Source organism: Poecilia reticulata, linkage group LG18 (assembly GCF_000633615.1).
Source record: "Poecilia reticulata strain Guanapo linkage group LG18, Guppy_female_1.0+MT, whole genome shotgun sequence".
Taxonomy (NCBI): Eukaryota; Metazoa; Chordata; class Actinopteri; order Cyprinodontiformes; family Poeciliidae; genus Poecilia; species Poecilia reticulata.
The window spans coordinates 6,071,382-6,093,838 of NC_024348.1; the positions used below are offsets into that span (position 1 = coordinate 6,071,382).

Below are 22,457 nucleotides of genomic sequence, written 5' to 3' on the forward strand. Positions count from 1 at the left end.
TTTTTTTTTTTTTTTACAACACGTGACTAATGAGTAACTCACCAGATTTGCATATGACGAAATGATGTTCCCTTGACACGCCCCTGTGGGCGTGTCACGCCCCTGTGGGTGTGTCAAGGGGAACCTGATAAGTGTTTCAGATTTCAGGGTGTCAGGTTGACGTCTATAAACAACTTTCTGTCTAACATGATCTGAGAGCGTAGTCGGATGTTACAAACAAGAAGCAGGAGAGCACTTTAGCTACCGGGCACCGATTAACAGAGAAACGGGCAGACAAAGTTTTCGGATCGGGGCAGAGAGGGCTTAGTGAAAGTTCTTCGAAGTGAAGTTGATGTGTTTTCGGATATGAGATTCACATGCAGATCGATCCGTGTCTGGGCCACAAACCCAGCCTGCGTCCTGTTCCTGTTTGGGCTTCTACTCACAGGTACTGACATTTTCCCTTTTTTTATCAAGCACAGTTGGCTGCAATATATTGTTCATTTACGTATAGTGCGGTTTTTTTTTTTTACTTGGGCATTAGGGTCCACTTCAGCTTATCACTGCGCGGCAAGTTATAAAAACAACTCATGATGGTGAAACAACACAATTCAAACAGGAAGTGGGTTATCGCAGCAAACTGGGGCGTCGAAGAAGTTAAACTTGCATAACTATTGTTAAGATGTTCAAGGCACGTCGATTGTTAAACGCTATGACTTTAATCTTTACTGGGCTCGAGATTGATTTGTCTGTTTTTATCGAAAAGTAAAAACAATAAAATGCTGACTGTTTTCTTAAGACTAAAGCAAATTTGTTATTGAATGTTTGAACTAATGAACTAATTGAATGTTTTGCAAGTTTCCAAAATCTAGTTGCTAAAATCTATCTGATGCATTTCACAAGAAAGCTCATGCAATTTTAGCAGTTATTACCTTTTGTAAATGTAAATCAGATACTTTTGGGTTTGAATTAAAAGCTGATTTAACCTATAACCCTTCACCTTAACTACTGTTCAAAAGTGTCAATAGAAGAGACTTTCTGATTTAAGAATCACTTTCCTGAATGGATCGTACTGTAAATGTGTGTTACTCTATGTAAACTCCACAGCAGCGTACTGTTTGTCAAAATCAGTGCAGAGCAGCAAATCACATAGAAGAAGTGTGGTCTGGTCGTATTGGTTCTTAACATTTGTTCTCCACTTATGCTATATTCATTGCCAGTTTGTTTTTGCCAGAAGTTTGACTAGGCCATGACACCACATGGCTAAACTTTCTAAACCATTCAGTTGGCAGTTTAAATCAACCTCAGATGAGAGATTAATACCTTAAACTTTGTTGGCAGCAGTGCAGTTGTGTTAAATTCACAATAATAATAAAAAAAACAGCATTGGATTTTTCTTTTCATATTTTCTCTTATTGCTATTCTCCCCAGCAGGTTCAGCCTCATCAGATATTGTCCCACAGACAATAACAGCCCATGTGACTGAAACCGTCGTCCTGCCCTGTCGCATCACTATCGATGATGAATTCCCTACGGTGGAGTGGTCCAAGGAGGGCTTGAGGGAAAACATCATCACCTTACTGTACCGGGACGGCTGTGAGACGTTTGGGATGAAGAATCCGGCCTTCCACTACAGGACAAACCTTCTTTTGAACGAACTGAAGGACGGAAACATCTCTCAAATCATTTACAACCTGAGGGTGTCTGATGGAGGCAGGTACCACTGCAGGACCTTCAGGGGGAGGCAGTGGCAGGTTCACGCGATTATCGTCCTTAACGTGGGTGAGTCTTGGTCTTATGTTTGGCTTCATTGTAGGATTATGCTTTGTACTTATCAAAAGTCCTATAAGAGTTGATTGAATCTCATTCCAGGTGCCATGTCAAAGCCAGAGCTCACAGTTGTTCCCTCCTCTGCTGGTGGAGTGACCTTGGAGTGCAAGGCGGAGTGCTGGTTCCCAGAGCCTGACATAATGTTTCATGATGATGAAGGGAACGAGATGACGGCAGAAAAACCCACAAGAGGTCCAAACTCTGCTGAATGTTTTACTGTTACCAGGAAAGCAGTTGTTCAGACTCCCATCAACAGGTAATTATAGGTTTATGTGTTTGAGATAAAGTCAGTAAAAGTAGGCAGTAAATGGCAAACCTTTTGTTCCTCCACATACTGTCTTTTCATTTATTCATGTGATAATTAGGGGTTTTGTGAGCAACTAATGGGGAAGGAGAACACACTACTACATTATTTTCCATGCAAGGCGATCCTCTAGTTACTCTGGCATTAAAGCGACAAAATAATTTCCCCTTGTATATGTTGGTACAGTAGAACCAGCTGATGTCTTACATCAGATATTAAAACATTGTGCTTAAATTACAAATTCTTTCTTTTTTTCAAATCTTGAAATCAAAGTAAAACTGACACTTTGTCTTTTTTTTATTATCACAGAGTGACCTGCAGAGTACATGAGAGAAAGCTCAATCAGACCAAGAAGACAGAGATTTACATCCCAGGTATATCAGATTACACTGATCTGAAATGAAACACCCAAAACATTCTTTCATGGTTGTACTTTAAGAGCTTCTGCTTTAGGTTTTTTTGCACTGCATAAGTGATTGATAGTTTTTAATGCCAGTTTGAGTTTATTTCCTAGTGTAAAAACATTACCTATCACCTTTAACTGAACATCATGGCCATATTTACACCATATTAACATAAAAACTAAGTTTGGTAAAAAATTAGCCAGAACAAAGAGTAACTAAGTTAAGTGGTATTTATTTTGCATTTCTTCTTCTACACATGTTCCAAAAGAAAAAAAAACAAAACAACTTTTCTGATATGCTTTGCATCATAATATATAACGTTTTGTCTATTAACATTTCAGATGACTGGATGAGGTCTCGCTCAAACACTCCAACCATCACAGGAATCGTCACTTCCTTCGTGATAGGGTTAATAATATGTGGAATTGTTTTCCTGATAGACAAAAAATCCTGCGGTAAGTACGCTCACTGCAGCCAAGTGAAGAAAGAAACGTTTTTTTTTCTAAATTACTTTAGTTGTATTTCATTTTCTTTGGCTTCAGATAAATCCTTACTTTAAAACAGAAGTCACAAAACACAACGAAACACCCAACTAAAAATGTCATAACTAAGAGAAGTAATTGTGCAGAACATTGCGCTTGCAATAAGCTGAACATTTTCTAATTGCATCTATTATTTGGCACTTTGATTCTGGAAAAGTAGGACATTTTAAAATAGGAGATGTGTAGCAGTAACATGACCTGATCATTGCTACACAACTTCGGGAAAAATACATACAATGCATTGTGAGGTAGAAGGAAAATATGAAAAAATAAAATATTTTGCAAATAAACATCAGAAACGCCTGGCCTACATTTGTATTTTTCCCTCAGATACAAGCAATGCAGAGAGCACCACAAACACGTGGAGGGTGGCGCTCCTGTCAAAGTAAATTTTTTGGCTGACATTTTAATGCTCTGTAAGAGGCAGGACATGAACAACACACTTAAAAACAATGTTACCATGTGAAACAAGATGGTGGCAACATCTTGCCAAACACAAGTCAATCCTATAAGGAAATTTGTTAAAAGCTTAAAAAATGGGGGTGTGCTGTGGTGGCGTGGGGTTAAGCGCCACCTTCCACATATGAAGGCCTTAGTCCTTGACGCGGCCATTGCAGGCTCGATTCCCAGCCTGGTGACCTTTGCCACGTGTCTTCCCCCTTCTGTCATTACCCACTTTCCTGTCAATTTACTATCAAATAAAGGCCACTAGAGTCAATAAAACCTTAAAAAACAAGAAAGCTAAAAAAATGAAGAGTGGGGTGTAGGTTCAGTAATAGAACAATACATATACTATATTTGAGGGATACAATGGGATAGTGTAAATTAGCCTGGTACTGCGTCCAAATTAATTTGTAATAAGTTTGAAAATTACGTGTCATTTTCCTTCAACTTCAATGTAGAACAATGCACCACTTTGTGTTGGTCAACAACATAAAATCCTAAAAGCACACATTGAAGTTTGTTGTGAAAGATTACAAAAAAAAGTCCAAATGGTATGGGAACGTCAGAATAGGAGCTGGATTTCAACACTAATAAAATAAGTTGCACATAAAAACATTTTCTTAGCAATGAAATATTTGAAAAGTCACGAGTGAGGCAAGTGCTAACGGATATGTCCTTTCTGTAATTGCACAGGGAGAGGACTTCACTTATGTCTGTCAAGAAATGGAAATATGAAAGAAGCTGTTCAAGAGAGGGAAAAGACAGATGGTAGTGAATACAGACACAATGGTGCCTCACAGGAAGAGCAGTCCACAGATGACTCCAGAACCTCACTAGATGACACGGAGCCATCAGCCCAGCCACCCAGTTACAACGCGTCCACAGGACAGGACACGTCCACGATGCAAACGCCTGAAATGACTGCTGAAAGATCAAACAAAACCCCTAGCTTACTGAGCAATGACAGACCTAGGTCCATGTCTGCTTCCCTTTCCTCTTTGCCCTCTTCCAATAGTTTTCAAAAGACCTTAAGCTACCAGTCAAATGCCAATGAGAGCTCAGAGGCACTGTTAAATAAACAAGAAAACCACAACAACTAAAATGTGGCAAGGACTAGGCCTGTCACAATTTAGCTCGAAATTATTGGACTAACTTAAAATGAACTTGATCATTTCTATTTCCATGAAATTAGAATAGGAATTTTATCTCCAGATAAAACTTGCAGGGTATTTTTTTCTGGAGACATCCTTATGTGTTTCATTTTGTTGTGTGTTGTTTTTATTTTATTGTGTTTTGGTTATTTTGTGTCTTTTAGATATCTTAAGATATCTTTCAGTTCCAGTGTTAAGAGCTCTTTACAAGATTTAAAGTTTTTAGATATTTGAGATTGAAAACTTGCCTTGTTATGCCATTGTCAGTATAGTTCATGAAAATGGTCTCAGAACATCCTATAGTTTATCGCAATAACCTGTAGGAAAAAGCATTGTCTAGCAAAACTGACAGTGATGGGCCTCAAAGGATCAGGACAAAAGCCTACAAAACTGTAATTTAAAACCAAGTATTTCAAGACTTCTGCTCAGCGGTTCCTCTTCAGTTTTCTTATCCTCGGGTTTCAATCTCAAAAGTGTACGTTGTTTTTAGAACATCTCTGCTCTTCTTGTACGAAAAAGATATTACAACTATCGCCGTATCCAGTTCCACTTTTTGCGCCACTGAAGCTGTGTGCCAAACTCCTGAGGATGGGTGTCACGTCATACATTTGCAAATAGATTCTTGATTTCCCTTTTCTTCTTTTACAAATCATAAGTGGTCTTTTCTCTCATGCTATTTCTACACCAATGACTGCACGTCGCATCATGACTCAGTCAAGATAGTTACATTTTTGGACACCACTACTGTAGGGAATATGATCTAGTAATAATAAAACTGCACATAGCAGAAGTCTCCTCACTAGCTGACTGGTGCACATAAAACAACTCGAGTCTCAGCATATATGAAACCAAGGAGACAGTTGTCGAAAAACAAAAATATAATGCACCCACTGGTCAGTGTTGGAGTAAACGGTTTATTGTGTCTAGGGACCATCATGACCTCTGATCTTAAGTGGTACGATCGTGTCAGCCATGTTGTCAAGAATTTACACCAAAGTTGTGTCCTTTCTTAAATGTGTCAACATTTTACTGTTACTTCCAGTCTTCAGTCTGTGTTCTTATTCATGTTTATCTTCTGATAGACCAGGAGGATTTGTTTTTACATTTTACCTTTTCATTTGGTATATGTTCAAGCTGTGTCAAGTTTCTGTAATGTATTGTTGTGTTGGAGCAACAAAGCAAAACGAGTTTTAGACGTATTGACAATAAAGTATCGTCTTGATTTAACTTGAATTCTTGGGTTTTACTTCTCTGGGCGTTCAAGTCTATGTGCATCTGGCTGGTAGTTATTGAATGTTTTGTTCATGAAACTGGGAATAAGATTAGTCCTTGCTTTCATCCATCCGTTGTCTGCTCCCAGTTGTCTTTGCAGGTTTGTGAGGGAGATGGTGCCTACCTTGGTTATTGGGCGAGAGGCAAGGTATTCTCTGGACAGGCCATCCATCTGTCCATCACAGGGCAACACAGACAGACACAGTACAGGCAACCATGCACACACATTCTCTAAGGGTCAAATTAGGGAGACCAATTACCCTAATAGTCATGGTTTCACTCTGTGGTAGAAAGCCACACATGCAGATTCCATGCAGAATGACCGCAGGCCGGTATCCTGATGCAAGGCTATGGTGCTGCTAACTGTGCCAAAGCCAGCCATCTGATAAATTGGACATGATTTATTTAAAGAACAAATGGTTGTCTGTGTATTATCAGTAGTGAGTGACACACAACTTGATAAGATACAAGTATTTGTAGATTGTTTTGCATTTCTCTGAATTGCTTAAAAAAACATCTACGGTTTGGTGAGTCTTTTGAAACATGCAGCCTGCCGCTAAAACAAGATACTTTATTTTGGTTTGATGTTCTGTAGTATTTTCTGTAGTAACTTAAAAAGAAGAAGAAGAAGAAGAAGAAGAAGAAAAAAAAAACAGAAGTCAAACTACACATAAAATCTTAAAGTTGAAATAATATCCTTGTTAGTCACAGTACTGACTTACTGAGCTGTGAAAACATTTCTAGCTATTAAACTTTCTGCACAGCAATGCTTGGCTGCGCTGTAAATGACTTGGACATTTTAAAAGATGCATTAATTTTAATTAAACTTGGAATGAAAACTATAATAATAATAATAATAATAATAATAATGATAATAATAATAAATCATTATAAAAATAATTTACAATAACAATAAAAAAAGTTGTTTAGCAGGAAGTTGTTTAGTTAGACCATTTTTATTCCCTCCCCCTTTCAAAGCGAAACTGTGGATCGACGGGCTCTCTAACCCAGAACCTCGAGTTTTGCTCCTGGAATAAAAATGGTCCAAGTTCACCGAGCTTATAGACGGTCTCTAGTTGAAAGTTTAAAGTTTATTTCAAGGACCTGCTGGACGGACAGCAGAACATTTCTCCGCTTCTCCGCCGCTCGAGTCGGATTTCTCGCTGCCGTCGCCTGTGTCTTGTGCTTCTCCACAGGTATGGCCTGGTTAACCTGTTCATATATATTTTTTGACTAAACTGCGATTTATTTACCCGACATATCATGTCGTTTGTGGCTTTTTTTTATTGTTTGCGTGTCGCAAATCAACTTTTACTAAGTTAAACTTAATAAAATCGAGTTAGTTTTTTTTTACGTGACGTCATGCCGTGGTGTGCTGCTGTTTTTTTTTAAATAATTGCAGCAAAATTCGACCAAGTCAGCGAGTTCTTCGAGTAGAAACATATAATTACACACACAGAACGAATAAAATCTTTAAATACATTTTTAGTTAGAACTTCATGTATGAACAGCCGCTTAACTTTTATTCTAGCGGAAGAGGCGAGCAGTTCTCGAATGTTCTTCATAAGGCTGAGGTGACCACCGAAAGTCAAATAAGGTTACACACTTTCTTACTGTAGCTGCTTCCTCTTCTTCCCTCTCGATACCAGCGTCGGCAGACCTTACACCCAAGACAATAGTTGCTCTCGAGAATGAGACGGTCACCCTGCCCTGCCGAACCAACCAAACAAGCGACCTCCTCACCGTGGAGTGGTCCAAGGCTGAGATGACCCCCAACATCACCCTCCTGTACCGCCATGGCAGAGAGACGGTGGAGGAGAAGAACTCAGGCTTCGTCAACAGGACCAACCTCTTACTGGAGGAAGTGAAGCACGGCAACATCTCTCAGGTCATCTCCAAGCTGCGGCTGTCCGATGCGGGCCGATACCTGTGCAGGACCATGGTGGGGAAGCAGCGGCAGGTTGAAGCAGCGCTGGATCTCGTTGTGGGTAGGTCATCTCTGTGGCTGCTGGGCGAATCTTGACAGGATATAATGTCCTGACACGCTTCTTTGCTAATCTGGTTCTGTGTCATTTCAATCTTCAAAAATAATCATTTACATCCTGTTTATTATTATTTTTACACCAACACGGAGTGAGGTTAGCTACTGTGACGTTCAAGGAATCAGGAACTCAAAAGTTAAGAGGAAGTTCAGCTCAATCTAATGTTTTTGTATAGAGTAGCTTCAGCTTCATTGTATATTTTGTCTCGAGGTACTTTACAAATCAAAGAAATCCAATTCTATAAAGTAGTTAAAAATATCTGAAACTTTTAAGTTGTTTTCAATCAAGTGACACAAGTACAACTTTAAGCTTGACAAGATTGGAAAGTAGGCCTGTACCGATTGCAGTTTTCTGGCCGATCTTTAAAAAGCCTGACTTGCTGATTCCTATTTTGGCTCATACTGATTTTTTTTCCTTTTGTCTGAAATGTTGTTAAATAGCAAGAAAGTTCCTAAGTTGTCAACAATGAGGTGACAGTTATTACTGCAAATGTGCACGAAGTGGAGATTGATCTACTAGCTGAACAACATCCACAGCGTTTAGCAAGATCATAGGAAGAAACTGAGTGTCTTATAAGTGTGAGTGCAATCCAGGATATCCTCTGAGGTCTTCTTTTTTTTTTCAACCTAGCTGAGCTGCGGTATAATTTGAACCATATTCACAGTTTCCTGCTTCACAGTTCTCCAGATTTTCTCTGTAGAAGCAGGAAGTTTGAATCACGGTGTTTTGAGGTAGATTATATCTAATGTAATCCCTCTGATGCAAAAGGTAAAACAAACCAAAAAAAAAAACACACAGAAAAAACTAACAAAAATGAAAGAAAGAAATCAGTCTGAATCTCACAACCAGTTTAGGATAACTGCATTTTGACCTGAATCTGCCTTTTGGGGACTCTAGTCTCTAAACTAGACTCTAGATTAGCGGTTCTCAACGTGGGCGGTACCGCCCCCCAGGGGGCGTTCAGAGGACGGCAGGGGGCGCTGGCGGACATTTTTACAAAAGGGGGGCGCTGGGATGTCTTTGGGGGGCGTTTGGTCGAAGGTAAACTTTACACCTTAAATGCAAACAAAGCCAGTTTAGACTTTGAGCAACTTGGTAAAACTGTCTTGTGTAACATTAAATCATGCTTGGCTGCAACTGTATCGATGGCAGCTCTTCTTCTATTCAGTGTTTGTTAGCTTCTGTTAGCTTCTTGGCGCAGCTCCGTTCTCCTGCTACTGGTAGCTAAAATCACGATACCCTCACTGTGTATCCCTCTGAAAAATGAACCCATTTAAATAAAGAAATCAAGAAATCCCTCCATGGGTGATACCACGATAGAGAGCGTTCATTTTATAGCGTTAACACCGGAGCTGTAAGTGGTCCGGTATGAAACGGGGGTGATAGAACAACACAGCACTTTTAAATTTCAATAATCAGAATGCAGAAATTGTTTCCGTTGTTTTAAAAGGTTTATGTCATTCTGCCTTTTCCCCATCGATCCGCTTTCCGACCGCCCTGCACCTTAGGGGCTTAAAAAAAAAAAACCCAGACGTTCACATTGCGCAAAACTCTGAAACAGGAGAAGCGGGACATAAAACGGAGCAACGAACTAGATGTGAATTATGGCATAAAAACAGAGAATCCGACGCTTAACAGTGAAAAATCAACACATGATGTGAAACACATGATGATTAGGCGGCGCAGCAGGTGATGAGATTACTGATGGTGAGCGCTAACAAACTATAAAATAAATCTAGCAACAGGAAAGAAACTAAAGTGGACATAGCAATAAACCAAGAGAGGATAAAACTAATCAAATAAAACTAAATGGAAGTAAACGAAGAACAAAATGCAAGAATAAACTAAGAAACTAAAGTAAATACAGAGGAATAAACTGGTATGGCAAGACCTTTCGAGCAATAATTAATACAGAGACTGTATGGCAAGAATAAACAGACACTATTTCCAGATAAAAGGTAAAATAATATTGTTGAAATGCCAGGGGTTTGTTGAGACCACATCTAGTACTGAGAATAAATATAACTTACAGACCATAACTGTAAAGAACTGATCACTTTTATGTTTTTAATTAGATTTGATATATTTATTTTTTCAATATTATTTTTCATTTCAGTGTTAATGTCATGAGGCTGATGACTCCATGACACTTTCAATTTGACTCATTAGGATTTGATTAAGAACCAGATTTGTTCTTTGTCATTTCTGTCCAGTAAAACTATTAATCTATAATCAATAGACAGGTCTATATAAAGATATAATCCATGTTTCTGTTTCATATTTGTATGGCATTAAAAGGATCTGGAACTTTTGTTTTTCCACTGAAAGCTCTGGTTTGAACAATAAATGCCATGTGGGTGAAATTTTATGGATGATACTCTAATGTCCCATTCTCCTGAAGGCAGCACAGAGCTGCACCCCCAGAAACTGACAAACACTGAAGAGAAGAAGAGCTATGATTAATGTAGTTACAGTTGTATCCATGTTTTATTGTTGCAGAGATCAGTCGGTTTGCAAATAGTTCAAAGTTTAAACTGGCATGTTGAACATCTTTTATCTGGTCATTTTGTGGAATATTTAACAACTAGAAAATGGCAAAGAATAATAATATTTTTTCCACTCTGACTGGCTGCTGTTAGACCTACAAATTTTAACTTGAATATTTATTGCATTTTTTGTAGACACCTGTGAAAATAATTTCTATCCCCATGACTTTTTTGTTCTCTGGGAAATTATTTTTGATGATAGATACAGAAACAAGCATAAAGATCAAAACATCTACAATAGTGATAGTAATATTAATGATAAAATAATGGTCAGTGCAAAGTAGCCTGCAAATTCTTTGGTGGGGGGAGGTGAGGGACCTGGATAAGGGATAGGGGGGCGCTGGGCCAAAAAAGGTTGAGAAACACTCCTCTAGATAAAAACATACACATATTTATGTGTTAAAAATCTCCAGCCAAATCCCAGACTTGTAGCCAATTCAGTGGTAAGACTTTAAGTTAATGCTCTCAATCCAACGTGACTTAGTTTAAGCTATTTTGCAAAAAGGAAAGCCAGAGAATTGATTCTCTAAATGTAAAAAGCTGGTGCAGATGTTCCCCCATTACTTACAGCTGTAACCACACCATAAAACACTGGTCATTGTTTTATGGTGTGGCTGCAGTGTCTAAAACCAGAACTAGTTTGTCAAATAAAATACTAACAAAAATGTGGTGATATTTGTGGCATCAGAAATGGGGAAAAAGTGAAATAGGTATGAAACCTTTGCCAGGCCTTCAGCCAGATGAGACATTATGAGGCCAGCTTGTGGACTCTTTGGTGATTATAAATGGTTTACTTTAAAATGCAGCTTTAGATATTTATTACTAAAGCAAATAATATGTTCAAATTCAGTTGTCATCACAATGGCAGATGACGGCTCATGTGTAATACTGAGTAGGCTACAATATTTCAAATGGCCTGCATTTGAAACCGGTACTGAAATCTGTATTAGGATAACAAGTTTCAGTTTCAGCAGGGGAATTACCTGTTCAGTCTGGCAACACACAGTTGTGAAAACAATCTTAGAAGTCACTCTTTGTTCTATAAATGTATGACTTTAGGAAGGAAGAAGGCCTCGTCAGAACGTGAGATTGTTCTTGTCATGTTTCCTGAAGCCATTTTCAGCCGCAGGAAATGTTTATCTTAGCGTTCTTGTAAGTTGTACCTGTGCCAAATTCTCGCAAAATTCACCCAGTATGGCATCCTTGCCGAAATCAAAATATGGTTTAAATGATTTACTTTATTCAGGGTTTTCTTTATTATAAGTACATCTTCTTTTTCCAGGTGCTGCGTCTGAGCCGAAGCTCACCTTTGTTCCCTCTGGTGCCAACGGGGGATTGACACTGGAGTGCAGCGCCGAGCGCTGGTTCCCAACGCCGGAGATAACGTTCCACGACGAGAAAGGCAAAGAGATTGAAGCCGAACATCCACGGAGTGATCAGGACTCAGCTGGACGTTTTAATGTTAAACGGAGAGCGTCTTTGCAGATCATCACCAACAGGTACAACTTTCTTCACCTCAACCAAAAGGGATGGTTTTACACAAAAAGCCTTTTGGGATGTTGCTTTTATGTTGATGTTTTTCTTTAATCAGTTGAATAAAAAGTAAAACTTAACACTTTTATTGTTTCATCTCAGTGTGACCTGCCATGTTCACCAGCCGCTGTTGGGGATGATTCGGCTTGCACATATTTATATTCCAGGTACAGTTCATGTGTTGAATGTATATTCACGAGCTGGTGGTGTTAATTAGGGGAAAACCCTTAACAATTCTGACAAAGACTTTTTGATACGCACATGAGTTTTAATATATTTGTATTTGAACCAATTTAGCATATTATGGGGTTTATACCACTAAGAAGTGGTATAAACATCCTCTCTAAGGAAAAATGGCTGATAATAATTGCCTTTACTATATAAAAAAACATAAGTCATGCAGTTAAGCTTATGAAGAGTTTTGTTGATAATGGTTCAAAGTGATCAGAACTTTATCAATTTTAATATAATTACCCTGTTTATGCGATTGAATGTATGTGATTATGTTTAAATCTGATAATTTAGGGATTATGTGTTTGCATTTAAAGCTGTTGCTTATGTTTTCGTCAACATATTTTACTAGAATATCACCACAGACGGTGTGCTTTGTTCTATTTTGTTAATCAAATGTGTCAAACTGAGGCCTAACACGTTGACACATCATGTAGAGTCTAGATTTGTCTTCACATCATTTCTCATCAATTCTCAACTGATCAACACTTAATTTGGTCCAGGAACAATCAATGTGTTCTGAATAACTAAATTAGACCATAAAGTCAGTATTGGCTTGTAGTTATTATCACAGTAAGCCTAAATATGTAGTTTTATATTTTATCTTGCATGATAAACAAAGTGTAGCTATTCATTTGTGAAATTTAAATGGAACATAAACTAATTCAGACGTGTATGAGAATCAAGATTGCAGTTTTCGCTTGGTTGTTCCTCACATCTCAGGCTTGACAAAGCATTATTAGACCTGATGCTTTTTGTTTAATCTTGTAACATGAAACACTCAGTCATTAGTTTGGAATGGTATTTTTTTTCTCTTGCTTAAGCAAAAAGCCATTGAAGATATTTTTTATCACCTGCCATAATTGATTTCCCTGTTATTTCAGATGACTGCATGAGGTCCTGCACCTGCAGCATGGTGTGGAGCATCCTGGGAACCGCAGCTGTGCTCGCATCATGTGCGGTCGCTTATTTTCTGTGGAAGAAATATGGACGCTCATGTAAGCCTGTAACTTTTTACCACCTCTACCGGAACAGACGAAAACGTTCTGCAGCAGCTCCTGTTTAGATATTGAATCAGTCATTTTAATGTTTACTTTAACACAATTACTTCTAAATTATGAGTTTTTGTAGGCATGTAATGACTTTTGAAGACTGAATATCCCTTTAACTTGTGTAAGTTATCATGCAAAAAAATCCACACTGGAATTGTTGGCAATCTTGGGTAATGGAAGTACTCAGCATTTCCGATACTGCTGGTAGAGACACATAGACCTCTCATTTACGTATATGTTGGACGGACCCACTTTAGATAATGACCTATTGCTATTAAAGTCATGAAAAGTTTATGACTAGACATATTAGTCAATTAAGATGTCTCTCATTATCTTAAATTACCATCCAGAATAGTCAAAATTCATTTTTTAGATTCAATTTTTTAGAGCAGTGCACCCACGGTATGACTACCGTTTCACTGAAATATATAGAGAAGGAGATTTATAGAATATAGCAATGAAATACCTGAAGTATCTTCAGAATTGTATAATTCAGCCAAAATAGTACTTTAGAAGAAAAACCTAGTGAAACAGGCAGAAAATTATAGGAGTCAAAGTGCAATGTTTTAATATGAGAGGCCAAAGTGTTTGATTGCAGCCATCAATGAGGTTTTCTCTTTAACATAATAGTGTTACCTGTTTTCCTTTTTTCCCCTTTATTCCCAGGTTGCAGGCAGAAATCACTTCAACCACCACAGCTGGCCAGTTCCAGTATGGAAAACACCTTCAACGCTCGGTTACAAAGCGATAACGAATGGCTACAAGGAGAAATCGAAGGGCTGAAGTCACGCATTTCTGAAAAAGATGAGATCATCGACAAACAAAAAGCAGACATAGAAGAACTTAAATTCAAATACAGTGCTGCTCAACAGCAAAACCAGCCTACAACTAGCTCCTCATCCTCACTTAATGCCTCTCACCAAGTTACCCAAACCCTTGACCATAGCAACACACAACCAGCAGCCACATCTGCAAGCCACGACCCAAAACCTGGCCACGTGTCCAAGGCGAAAGCCCCCAAACCGTCTGCTTCAGGACCAGCCTGGCTCCCTGCTCCTCCTAGGAAGGACCGACCCAAAAGCACTCCTGATCTTTTCTCAAACAACGTTTCATCCTCCTCCAGTTCTTCCTCAGCTTCCGCTACAAAGGAAATGAAAATTCCCCGCTCTGTGAGTTTTTCCAGTTCTCGTCCTGGTGTTGCCAGGTCTCCCCGCAGGTACACTACGGGGAACCCCTTCAGCGTTCTGGCAGGTCTAACTGAAGAGTCAGAGTCTCTGATCCATTAGCATGGGATACTGAGACAAATTTACGTGAAATCAACATGATGCTTGGTACGGATATAGCATTACCGCATATGGTGATCATAAGGTCACGATATAAGAAATGGGACTGACCAGTTCCAAAATGGTACTTCAAGGTTTCTTCCTTTCAAAGTAGGGCTCTCTGAAGTCGCTTAGCTAGTCGGTATCTTAAATTACGGCAGATACCTGAACTGACATCAGGGACAGCATAGCTCTAAGACCAAAGTTGAATTTGCCATCTTTTAAAACTTGTTTTCTCCTCTTTGTTTGTCTTTTTACTTATTTTTTATGACAATGAATCACTTTTTCATTCCGTCCATGTTGGGAGCTATTCATTTTAAAACTTCAGGTTGTCAATCCATTTACATATTTTCCTACATATTCTCATATGTCTTCTGCCTTCAAAGTAGGAAAACATCTCAGTTTTTGTCAAGCTCAAACAGTTTAGAAGCAAAAAGTGTTTATGTCATAATTATTATGATGACGAATGGGTGCAGTTCTGGCATTGGGAAATAAATGCTGCCAACTGTTTTCTGGTGCTGCAGCAACAGTTTTTAAGGAACATGCTAAAAAGTTAAAGAAACCAAATTTTGTAAGCTTTAACTATAAACTATGACAGTGTTCGAAAGGAGACTTTGTGAAATATTGTATCTAATGACGCTATATCTTCAGAGATACTTTTATTATTCTTAATACAAGTAAAGCATATTTTCTGTGAATGTAATGTAAAGACCTTCTGTTATTCACTACTTTTTGCATCTCAAAGGTCCTAGTAAATATAGTCTTTGATTTGAATTTTTTTTTAAAAGTATTAATATTTTTATTGTGATATTTTTGACGTGTTTACATGCTCTATTAAGATATGTAAATTTTATTTTTTAAAGAATTTAAAAAAATATTTTTACTGTGATGGAGTACGCCAATTTTTTTATGAACATAGACTTGTAAGAACATGTGCAACTACATTACTTTGCCTCAGGTTTTCAAATACAGCTCTCAGTGAAAACTACCCACAGCTCCCCCTGGTGGGTGGTTTGGGGAAACGTGAGACGTTGATGGCTTCAAAGTGAATCAGATTAATTTTTAAAGAGCTGGCCCTGTGATCTGTATTGTGTGCATTTAAAAAATGTTTTAGAGATTTCATTCTGTCTGGGACAGCTGTTTCTGTTTGGTATTCTGTAAATATGAAATGTGTTCATATATTTTTAACAGTCAAATTGATACTAAATGGAAACTCTAAAGCTGGAAAAAAGCATCAGCCTTGGTATTTTTCTTACTATTTTTTGAGAAGGGTTTTTAAAGTAAAGAAAAACAAAAAAAAACATGAAACGATGTAAAAATGGTTGAAGGGTGATTGAGGGCTAAAAGGTATAACAATTGCAATAATAAAACTGCACATAGCACAAATCTTTATCAAGATTTCTCTTACTGTGTGGTTAACATTTTTTACTTATAAACTCCAGAGTAACTTCAAGGATTTTTTTTTTTTCATGAGTAATTTTTCCACTCTTAGTTCAATTGTTTGTTGTATATCTATGAGCCAAATAACAAATTCTGGTTTTAGTAACAATCTTGGTAACTTAGTGACTGATAGGTTAAGAGTCAAGACTTATTGACAACATGCCGTTTCTTTTGCAAACGTGTCTTTATTTAACATAATGCAGCATTCAAATGTTCTTATAAGCTGTAGAAATCCCACTTGACATTGACAAAAAGAATTTACAGGAAGTACATTGTTTTGATAATAAAAATCATAAAAAAATGTATTAACGTCTGACTGGGAAGAAGGTAAGGACTCGGAATGTGACAGAATAACTTAATTCACAATGTTTTGTGAGATTTAAGTCAAAATATTTCTTGCTTCGCTCTGATTTTAAAGCGAAACGCTAATGATAAATGTTTCACATAATTTTGGATATGTAAAGGACTTTAACACCAGAGACTTGTTTGTACATCAGCCATCCCACATATACAATACTTACTACATAAAACACATTAAGATCCAACAAAGAACATGGCTGTGATCGCATCAGGTGGGATCCTTTCAGCAGCTTCCTGGTTTGATTGTTGAGTACAGCTTTAACTCTGGAGTCGTCTCTGCAAATAAAAGTTTTATTGCAGTTATTCATCAACTTACAAGGACAAGTTTGTATTTTCCACTTCGCCTTTTTATAGTCAATCTGTTACCACACCTATGCAAGTGGAACGTCACTGAATACAGTTAAAATGTCAATTAATGTAAATGTGACCGCAAGTACGCAGTTATATCTGCATTTAATTTAATTCATATTTAATTTTATAGTCTTTCCAGCTGTGATTAAAACAAGCACGTTGACAGTGAGGACTTTTGGCAGCCTCTTATCATCCTGTTTGTTTTCTATGAAATACACTGAAATATAAATGAAACAAAAACTTGGAGTGTAATTTTTTGCTTAATCAACTGATAAAAAAAAATTAAAAATAGAAAAACCCACAGGAAATGAAAGTCTGAGTCAGCAAACTAACAAAAAACATCCAAATTGTCAGACCCTGAATTTATGATGGCCATGTTAAAGAATTTCATTTTTTAAAAATGAATATTAAAGTGTTTGAACAACACAACACTTTTACTGAAAAAGATATAAAATTAACCAACACTAGTGTCCTACCTGAACTGTTACTACTCATATTTCAGTCCATGCGTTTCCTGTTTACCTGAGTTTGTCTTCGGCGGCTCTTCGTGAGGGAAGGTGACGTCAGCGTAGGAAACGTCATCATCCACTTCAGCTACAGAGCAGAATTATCTGTGTTAACTAAACAGCAGCTGGTTTACAATGTAGACGTTTCATTAAATCAACTTAGAGCTATTGTAAGAGGGAAAGGATAAATATTATACACAGTGTTTCATTTGTTTTCCGATCAGTAGGAGCGGATGGTATCGATTCTCTTGGTTGGTGATTTCTCTCCGTGTTGGCAAGCACTCAAAAAACCACATATGTACTTTTTGGTAAAAAAAATAAATATTTTTCTTATCTCTGTTTTTATTTTTGCTAAGTGCACTCTGCGTTAAAAAGTCACTTGATTTATAAGAAATGGGGCTGACCTTTGACCTTTGACCTCCTTAGCCATAGCAGCAACCCACAGACAAACAAGAGGCAGGTGGCAACAACAGGAAGTAACACGTATATGGGATGAAAGCGAAAGGAGTCTAGCTCGCATCCTGCGGCGACATACAAGTGAGGGGGAAAAAAAAAACAGTTTGGTTTGGAGGTTAGTCAAAAAGCCAGTGAGTGGGATGACATCCACCATCGCCTTCATCAGAAATTTACTGAAATTCATCACAATATTTCCTTCCCACCTCTGACTGACAGCCAGCTCTCTGGGGATTCCCCTGCTCCTGGAATGCTACATTTGTAGAGGCCTTCATCAGACTCGGAAACATCTCGGATAGTGATGCTCCCGGTTGAGCTGCTTCCGATCAGGAGGCCGTTTTTATAAAACTCCGTAAAGTTGGAGGAGGAAGAGGCCTGGTTACGGATGCAACGCAGAATCACTGCTTCCCCCTCGGCTACAGGAAGGACAGGACTCTGCAGGATCACGGGGCCGTCTGGACGACAGACAGGGATAGATGACACATGACACTTTACAATTAAAGGCTCCCTCAAAATAAATTATCCAGATAAAATTATCTCTGGATAAAATAATTCCTTACAAATCTACCCACATAGTAGTGTTTTTATTTTATTTTTATCGTTCACATGTGTCTACTGCCTTCACAGCAGTAGACACATGTAAGTCCATCAAGACTCAAAACAGCCATTTTATAGATAATTTTTTTTCTGATGAAAATAGTATTTGTGCCAATTTACTGATGTGTATTTATATAGCTAATCCATATAGCCATGTAATTCATCAACATTTGATGGCAGCAAAAATTTATGGAATATTTCAGTAGTGGTGCTATTTCACACATACATAAAATTGAAATAATAAAAAAAACATTTGGTATATGTTGGTGAAAAAAAACTGGTTTTAAAAGCTGAAATTCTGGATTAATTTGTATCACTCAAAGTCTCCGCAAATAAAAAAAAAAACACCAAAATAAAATCACTAAAAATATCTAAATATCCAATATCAAAATCAGTTTTGTTGGACCAAAACTTCAGTAATGTGCCCTGAATATGTTGTCAACAGAAAAAAAAACAGATAACTGACATTTTGTACACGTTCACCTTAAGCTAGCCTCAAGCTATGACTCACAAAATCAGATAAAAAGCTGAATCTGAGGGGTCGGTCCTGCCAGTTTCATAATCACTTCTCATTGATGGAAACAAACCAAACGTTTTCCTCCACCCACCTGTCACAGTAACATTAATGACCTCACTGCATGTTCCAGCTCTAGACTGGCACCAGTACCGCCCGCTGTCAAACAGATAAACAGCATTTATTACACGCCGTGACCCGTTTCTCTTTCCCCAGTCTGCTGTTTTGCTCTCGGTCGTGTTTCTCTTCACTGTCCAGTCGGAAGAGTTTTCACTGTCCACACAGCTCAGCGAAACCGAATCGTGCAGAAAGAACTGAGATCTGTTCGGAAGGATTCTCACAACAGCTGAAAGAGAAAGAAGGAGAGTTGCTGTCTGAGTTTAGATAAGTTTTAAAGCTGTTTCTGTTCAGTTATCAGGTCGTAGGTTCTTCAAATGTTCTTCTTTTGCCTTTTCACCAGCTTCCCCTATCACTGACTTTTATGTGTTCCAGTGTCTCCTATCTTAATACATGTATGTTCGTTTCGGCCAATCTATATTTTCACGCCTGCATTTTGATCCCTCCGTCATATCTCAAAAGAAAATTCAAGCTTTCATTGTGGTCATAGAGTTAGTTTTTTTTTAGCAATAGAATTCTAATATTTGTAATATTTTCAAATTATTATAAGCAAAACAAGATTTAATGGATTAATTGAAGACGTTTTTCTATTTAACGGTGTCCATGTCACAGACCATAGATGGTTGTGTTGTAAAAAAAAAGATGTGACATTTCTAGTTTATAAAGCGAGACCAGTGGTGGTCTGGTGTTAAGTCTTCACCCAGCAGCAGCAGAGCGAGGTCAGACTGAGTCAAAGTGAGAAAATGTGTCTAAATGTGTTCAGTGCACTTTGGCCCTGTCACAACCCGAAACAACACGAGTCAGTGATAATTATAGAGGCTAAAAGGACAGACGGGGAAACAACTGGTTGAGTAACATCTGTAATTATAATTTTCACTTATAGCATCACAAATAAACACAATGAAACAAAGCATGCCGATTCTCCCTAGCAGAACCTGGACAGGCCTATTTTTTTATTTTTTTAGCGGATCAAATAAAACAAACACAACACATTGAAACAGAAACCTGGCATCACAGACAAAGTTCTGTTTCATAGACCTTCACCTATTGTAAAAATGAGCATATAAAGTAAAATCAATAACATATTTAGAACTCACCTACAGCAGCGCAGAGTGCTGTGAAGTTCATGCTTCCTCCCTGCTGGGCGACAACAGACTGAGCCTGGTCTGAAGAGGCGTCACTAGGTGCACCCTGCTAGCTACTACAGGATGTGAGCTCTTCTTTTGTTTTTTTAAGTTTTCAAAACACTACTTTCGTTTACATGCGCACCCTTCAATTTGTAACACACCGTTTTCTAATTGTTACGTTAAACTGATTTTTCTTTTTTTTTTGTGAAAAAGCAATGTACCAATTAGATCAACCTTTGTTGTCAACTTAGCAAAAATGTGAGGAGTTCTGTGCATTCTGCAATTTTGTTTCCTATGATGACGTGGAAGGGTTAAAGTGAGAGTTACTGGATGCTTGGTAGAGGAGTGTCTGTCATTACAAATGAATATAAAACAAAAATTAAGAAGTGATGCTCAAAGTTTTTTTTTTCTGGATAAGTCTTCTGATCTAATGTAATGTATGCAAGCTAATGATAATGCCTTCTAGTTTACAACAATGTATTTTTTGTGTCTCAACAGTGTAAGGGCAACAAACAAATTATTTAGTTTTTAGGTCTAAAAGCAGAAAAATAATTCAAGGTTTAGCGTTACCATTTTTTTAATTGATTTGAATATAGAAGTGAATATGTGCAATCAGGATTTGAATTAAAAATGCCTCTGAAATTTGAATGTTGTATATTTATTTTAACACTGAAAAAGTAAGCACAAATATAAATCTGTTTTTATGTTAGACAGAGACAATTTATCACGTCATTGGCTTTTCCAAAGGAAAGACGCATGATGCCAGGATGTAGCAAAAATGAAAATTTCCACTTGTAGTCTGTGGAAAGGTTGATGGCGATGAAAACCAGTTTTTTTTTTTTTTCTTTACAAAAGGACCAGGCCACAAACTCAAACCACATTTAGTGGAGCATGATGTCATCAACTCTTTCAACTAGAGAGCCTGAGCCTTGGTGGCAGCTTCAAGTGAGATGTAACCAGGAACATGTAAGAAATATCTTTGCAGACCCGGATGATTTGTATGAATATTGTGATGTTATGGAGAAGAGAAAATGTACTGCTAATAGAGAGCAACATGGTTCTACTAAAAGACATTTTTCTTATCATAAAGCTCGTGTTCAATGGAGCTTCAGGTGCTGCATCACAGCAATTTAGACTAGAGGGTGCTACACCACAGTGCAAAAAGCAGCACAGGCTTACAAGTAAAGGTGGCATTTAATTGTTGTCTCATTAAGAATATTATGAATCTGTGGTACAAATTGTATTAGTCAGATTGACAATGTTAATTGTGTTTTTTTTTTGAGTAATAGAAATTAGTATGTGCAAATTTTATGACAAAAGGGTGATAATTTGATTTGAATTGTGATATAGAAAAATGAAGGTGTTTAGATCTGTTTCTACCTTCCGATTGATTTCAATAACTTATTTTGTTGTGTAATATATGTGCGCAATACGTTCATTGAAGCCCTGCAGCTGTATTTTGGCTTAACTAGAAGAAGACAAATTGAACAGTAAGTGGGACAAGGATCTGGGGTGGCCTCTGTTGGGTTTCCACCAGAGGGCGCAATGGGACTGCTACCTAGAGAGTGGACCAAGTACACCTCGCTGCAGCAAACAGAAAGGGGCGGGGACGGACCATTGTCAGTCTCATACCTTAATTGGAAATGGGATCATTGCAATCCGGAAATGAAAGCGGCGCTATTTCCTATACTTCCGTTTTTATTTTCTTTTGAAATCTGTGATTTCAAAAGAAGGTTAAACTCCACCTTTAAAGGTGAAACTCCACCTTTAGGAAGGAGTTTCACTCTCAGAATGTATTTGAACTTCTCTCTTTTATTTACTTCACGGTAACTCACAGTTTTTAGCAAATTATGTAGCTTTCGGTGTACTTCTAAATCTGCTCCTTAGTCGCATCTTTTCGGGCCTGCTACTGCCTCTAGTGGCGTGGGGGTGGTGGTTTACTATTAATTCTGGCATTACTGGCATTATAAAACAACATATTTTTTTTCGTTTTCTTAAGGATGTAGAGCTAATTAAATGACTAACAATACCTTTATACATCATAAATAATTTCTATATATCTTTATAGGAGGAACAAAAGAAATAAGCAGACAAACAACATGATCGACTATAATAAAAATACCAATCATATTCATGAATCACATTATTACACGGCCCATCTGTGGCGACGATACAAAAAAAAGTAGCCCGCAGAAACTTTATGTGGCATACAATGATGGCATCAGGCTACTACTCAAAGTGCCTATGGAGTAGTGCTAGCCATATGTTTGTACATAATGCTGTTCCCACATGTGCAGCTGTGCTCAGGAATCTTATGTATAAATGCATGTGTAGATTATC

At 37.8% G+C, this 22,457-nt stretch overlaps 3 protein-coding genes across 4 annotated transcripts; 2 read left to right on the plus strand and 1 right to left on the minus strand.

Annotated features, from left to right (window-relative positions):
- The first annotated feature begins 156 nt into the window (after window positions 1-156).
- LOC103480244 (butyrophilin subfamily 3 member A2-like) lies at window positions 157-5,881 on the plus strand. 2 transcript variants are annotated; one of them, XM_008435125.1, is made up of 6 exons: window positions 157-427; window positions 1,411-1,761; window positions 1,852-2,065; window positions 2,423-2,487; window positions 2,859-2,972; window positions 4,197-5,881. In XM_008435125.1, exons 1-6 carry the CDS (start codon window positions 346-348, stop codon window positions 4,601-4,603), a joined length of 1,233 nt encoding a protein of 410 aa, XP_008433347.1. In that variant the 5' UTR covers window positions 157-345; the 3' UTR covers window positions 4,604-5,881. The 2 variants fall into 2 exon arrangements, with proteins under 2 accessions (XP_008433347.1, XP_008433348.1); XM_008435126.1 differs by having other exon boundaries at window positions 1,414-1,761.
- A 1,005-nt stretch (window positions 5,882-6,886) lies between these two features.
- LOC103480268 (butyrophilin subfamily 3 member A3-like) lies at window positions 6,887-16,042 on the plus strand. The gene is made up of 6 exons (XM_008435159.2): window positions 6,887-7,122; window positions 7,576-7,914; window positions 11,797-12,013; window positions 12,150-12,214; window positions 13,163-13,276; window positions 13,997-16,042. Exons 1-6 carry the CDS (start codon window positions 6,966-6,968, stop codon window positions 14,614-14,616), a joined length of 1,512 nt encoding a protein of 503 aa, XP_008433381.1. The 5' UTR covers window positions 6,887-6,965; the 3' UTR covers window positions 14,617-16,042.
- A 106-nt stretch (window positions 16,043-16,148) lies between these two features.
- Window positions 16,149-20,124, minus strand: LOC103480243 (Fc receptor-like protein 5). The gene is made up of 6 exons (XM_008435124.2): window positions 20,088-20,124; window positions 18,968-19,219; window positions 17,969-18,217; window positions 17,714-17,830; window positions 17,326-17,397; window positions 16,149-16,728 (listed from the first exon to the last, which is right to left on the minus strand). Exons 1-6 carry the CDS (start codon window positions 20,116-20,118, stop codon window positions 16,676-16,678), a joined length of 774 nt encoding a protein of 257 aa, XP_008433346.1. The 5' UTR covers window positions 20,119-20,124; the 3' UTR covers window positions 16,149-16,675.
- Between the last annotated feature and the right edge of the window lie 2,333 nt (window positions 20,125-22,457).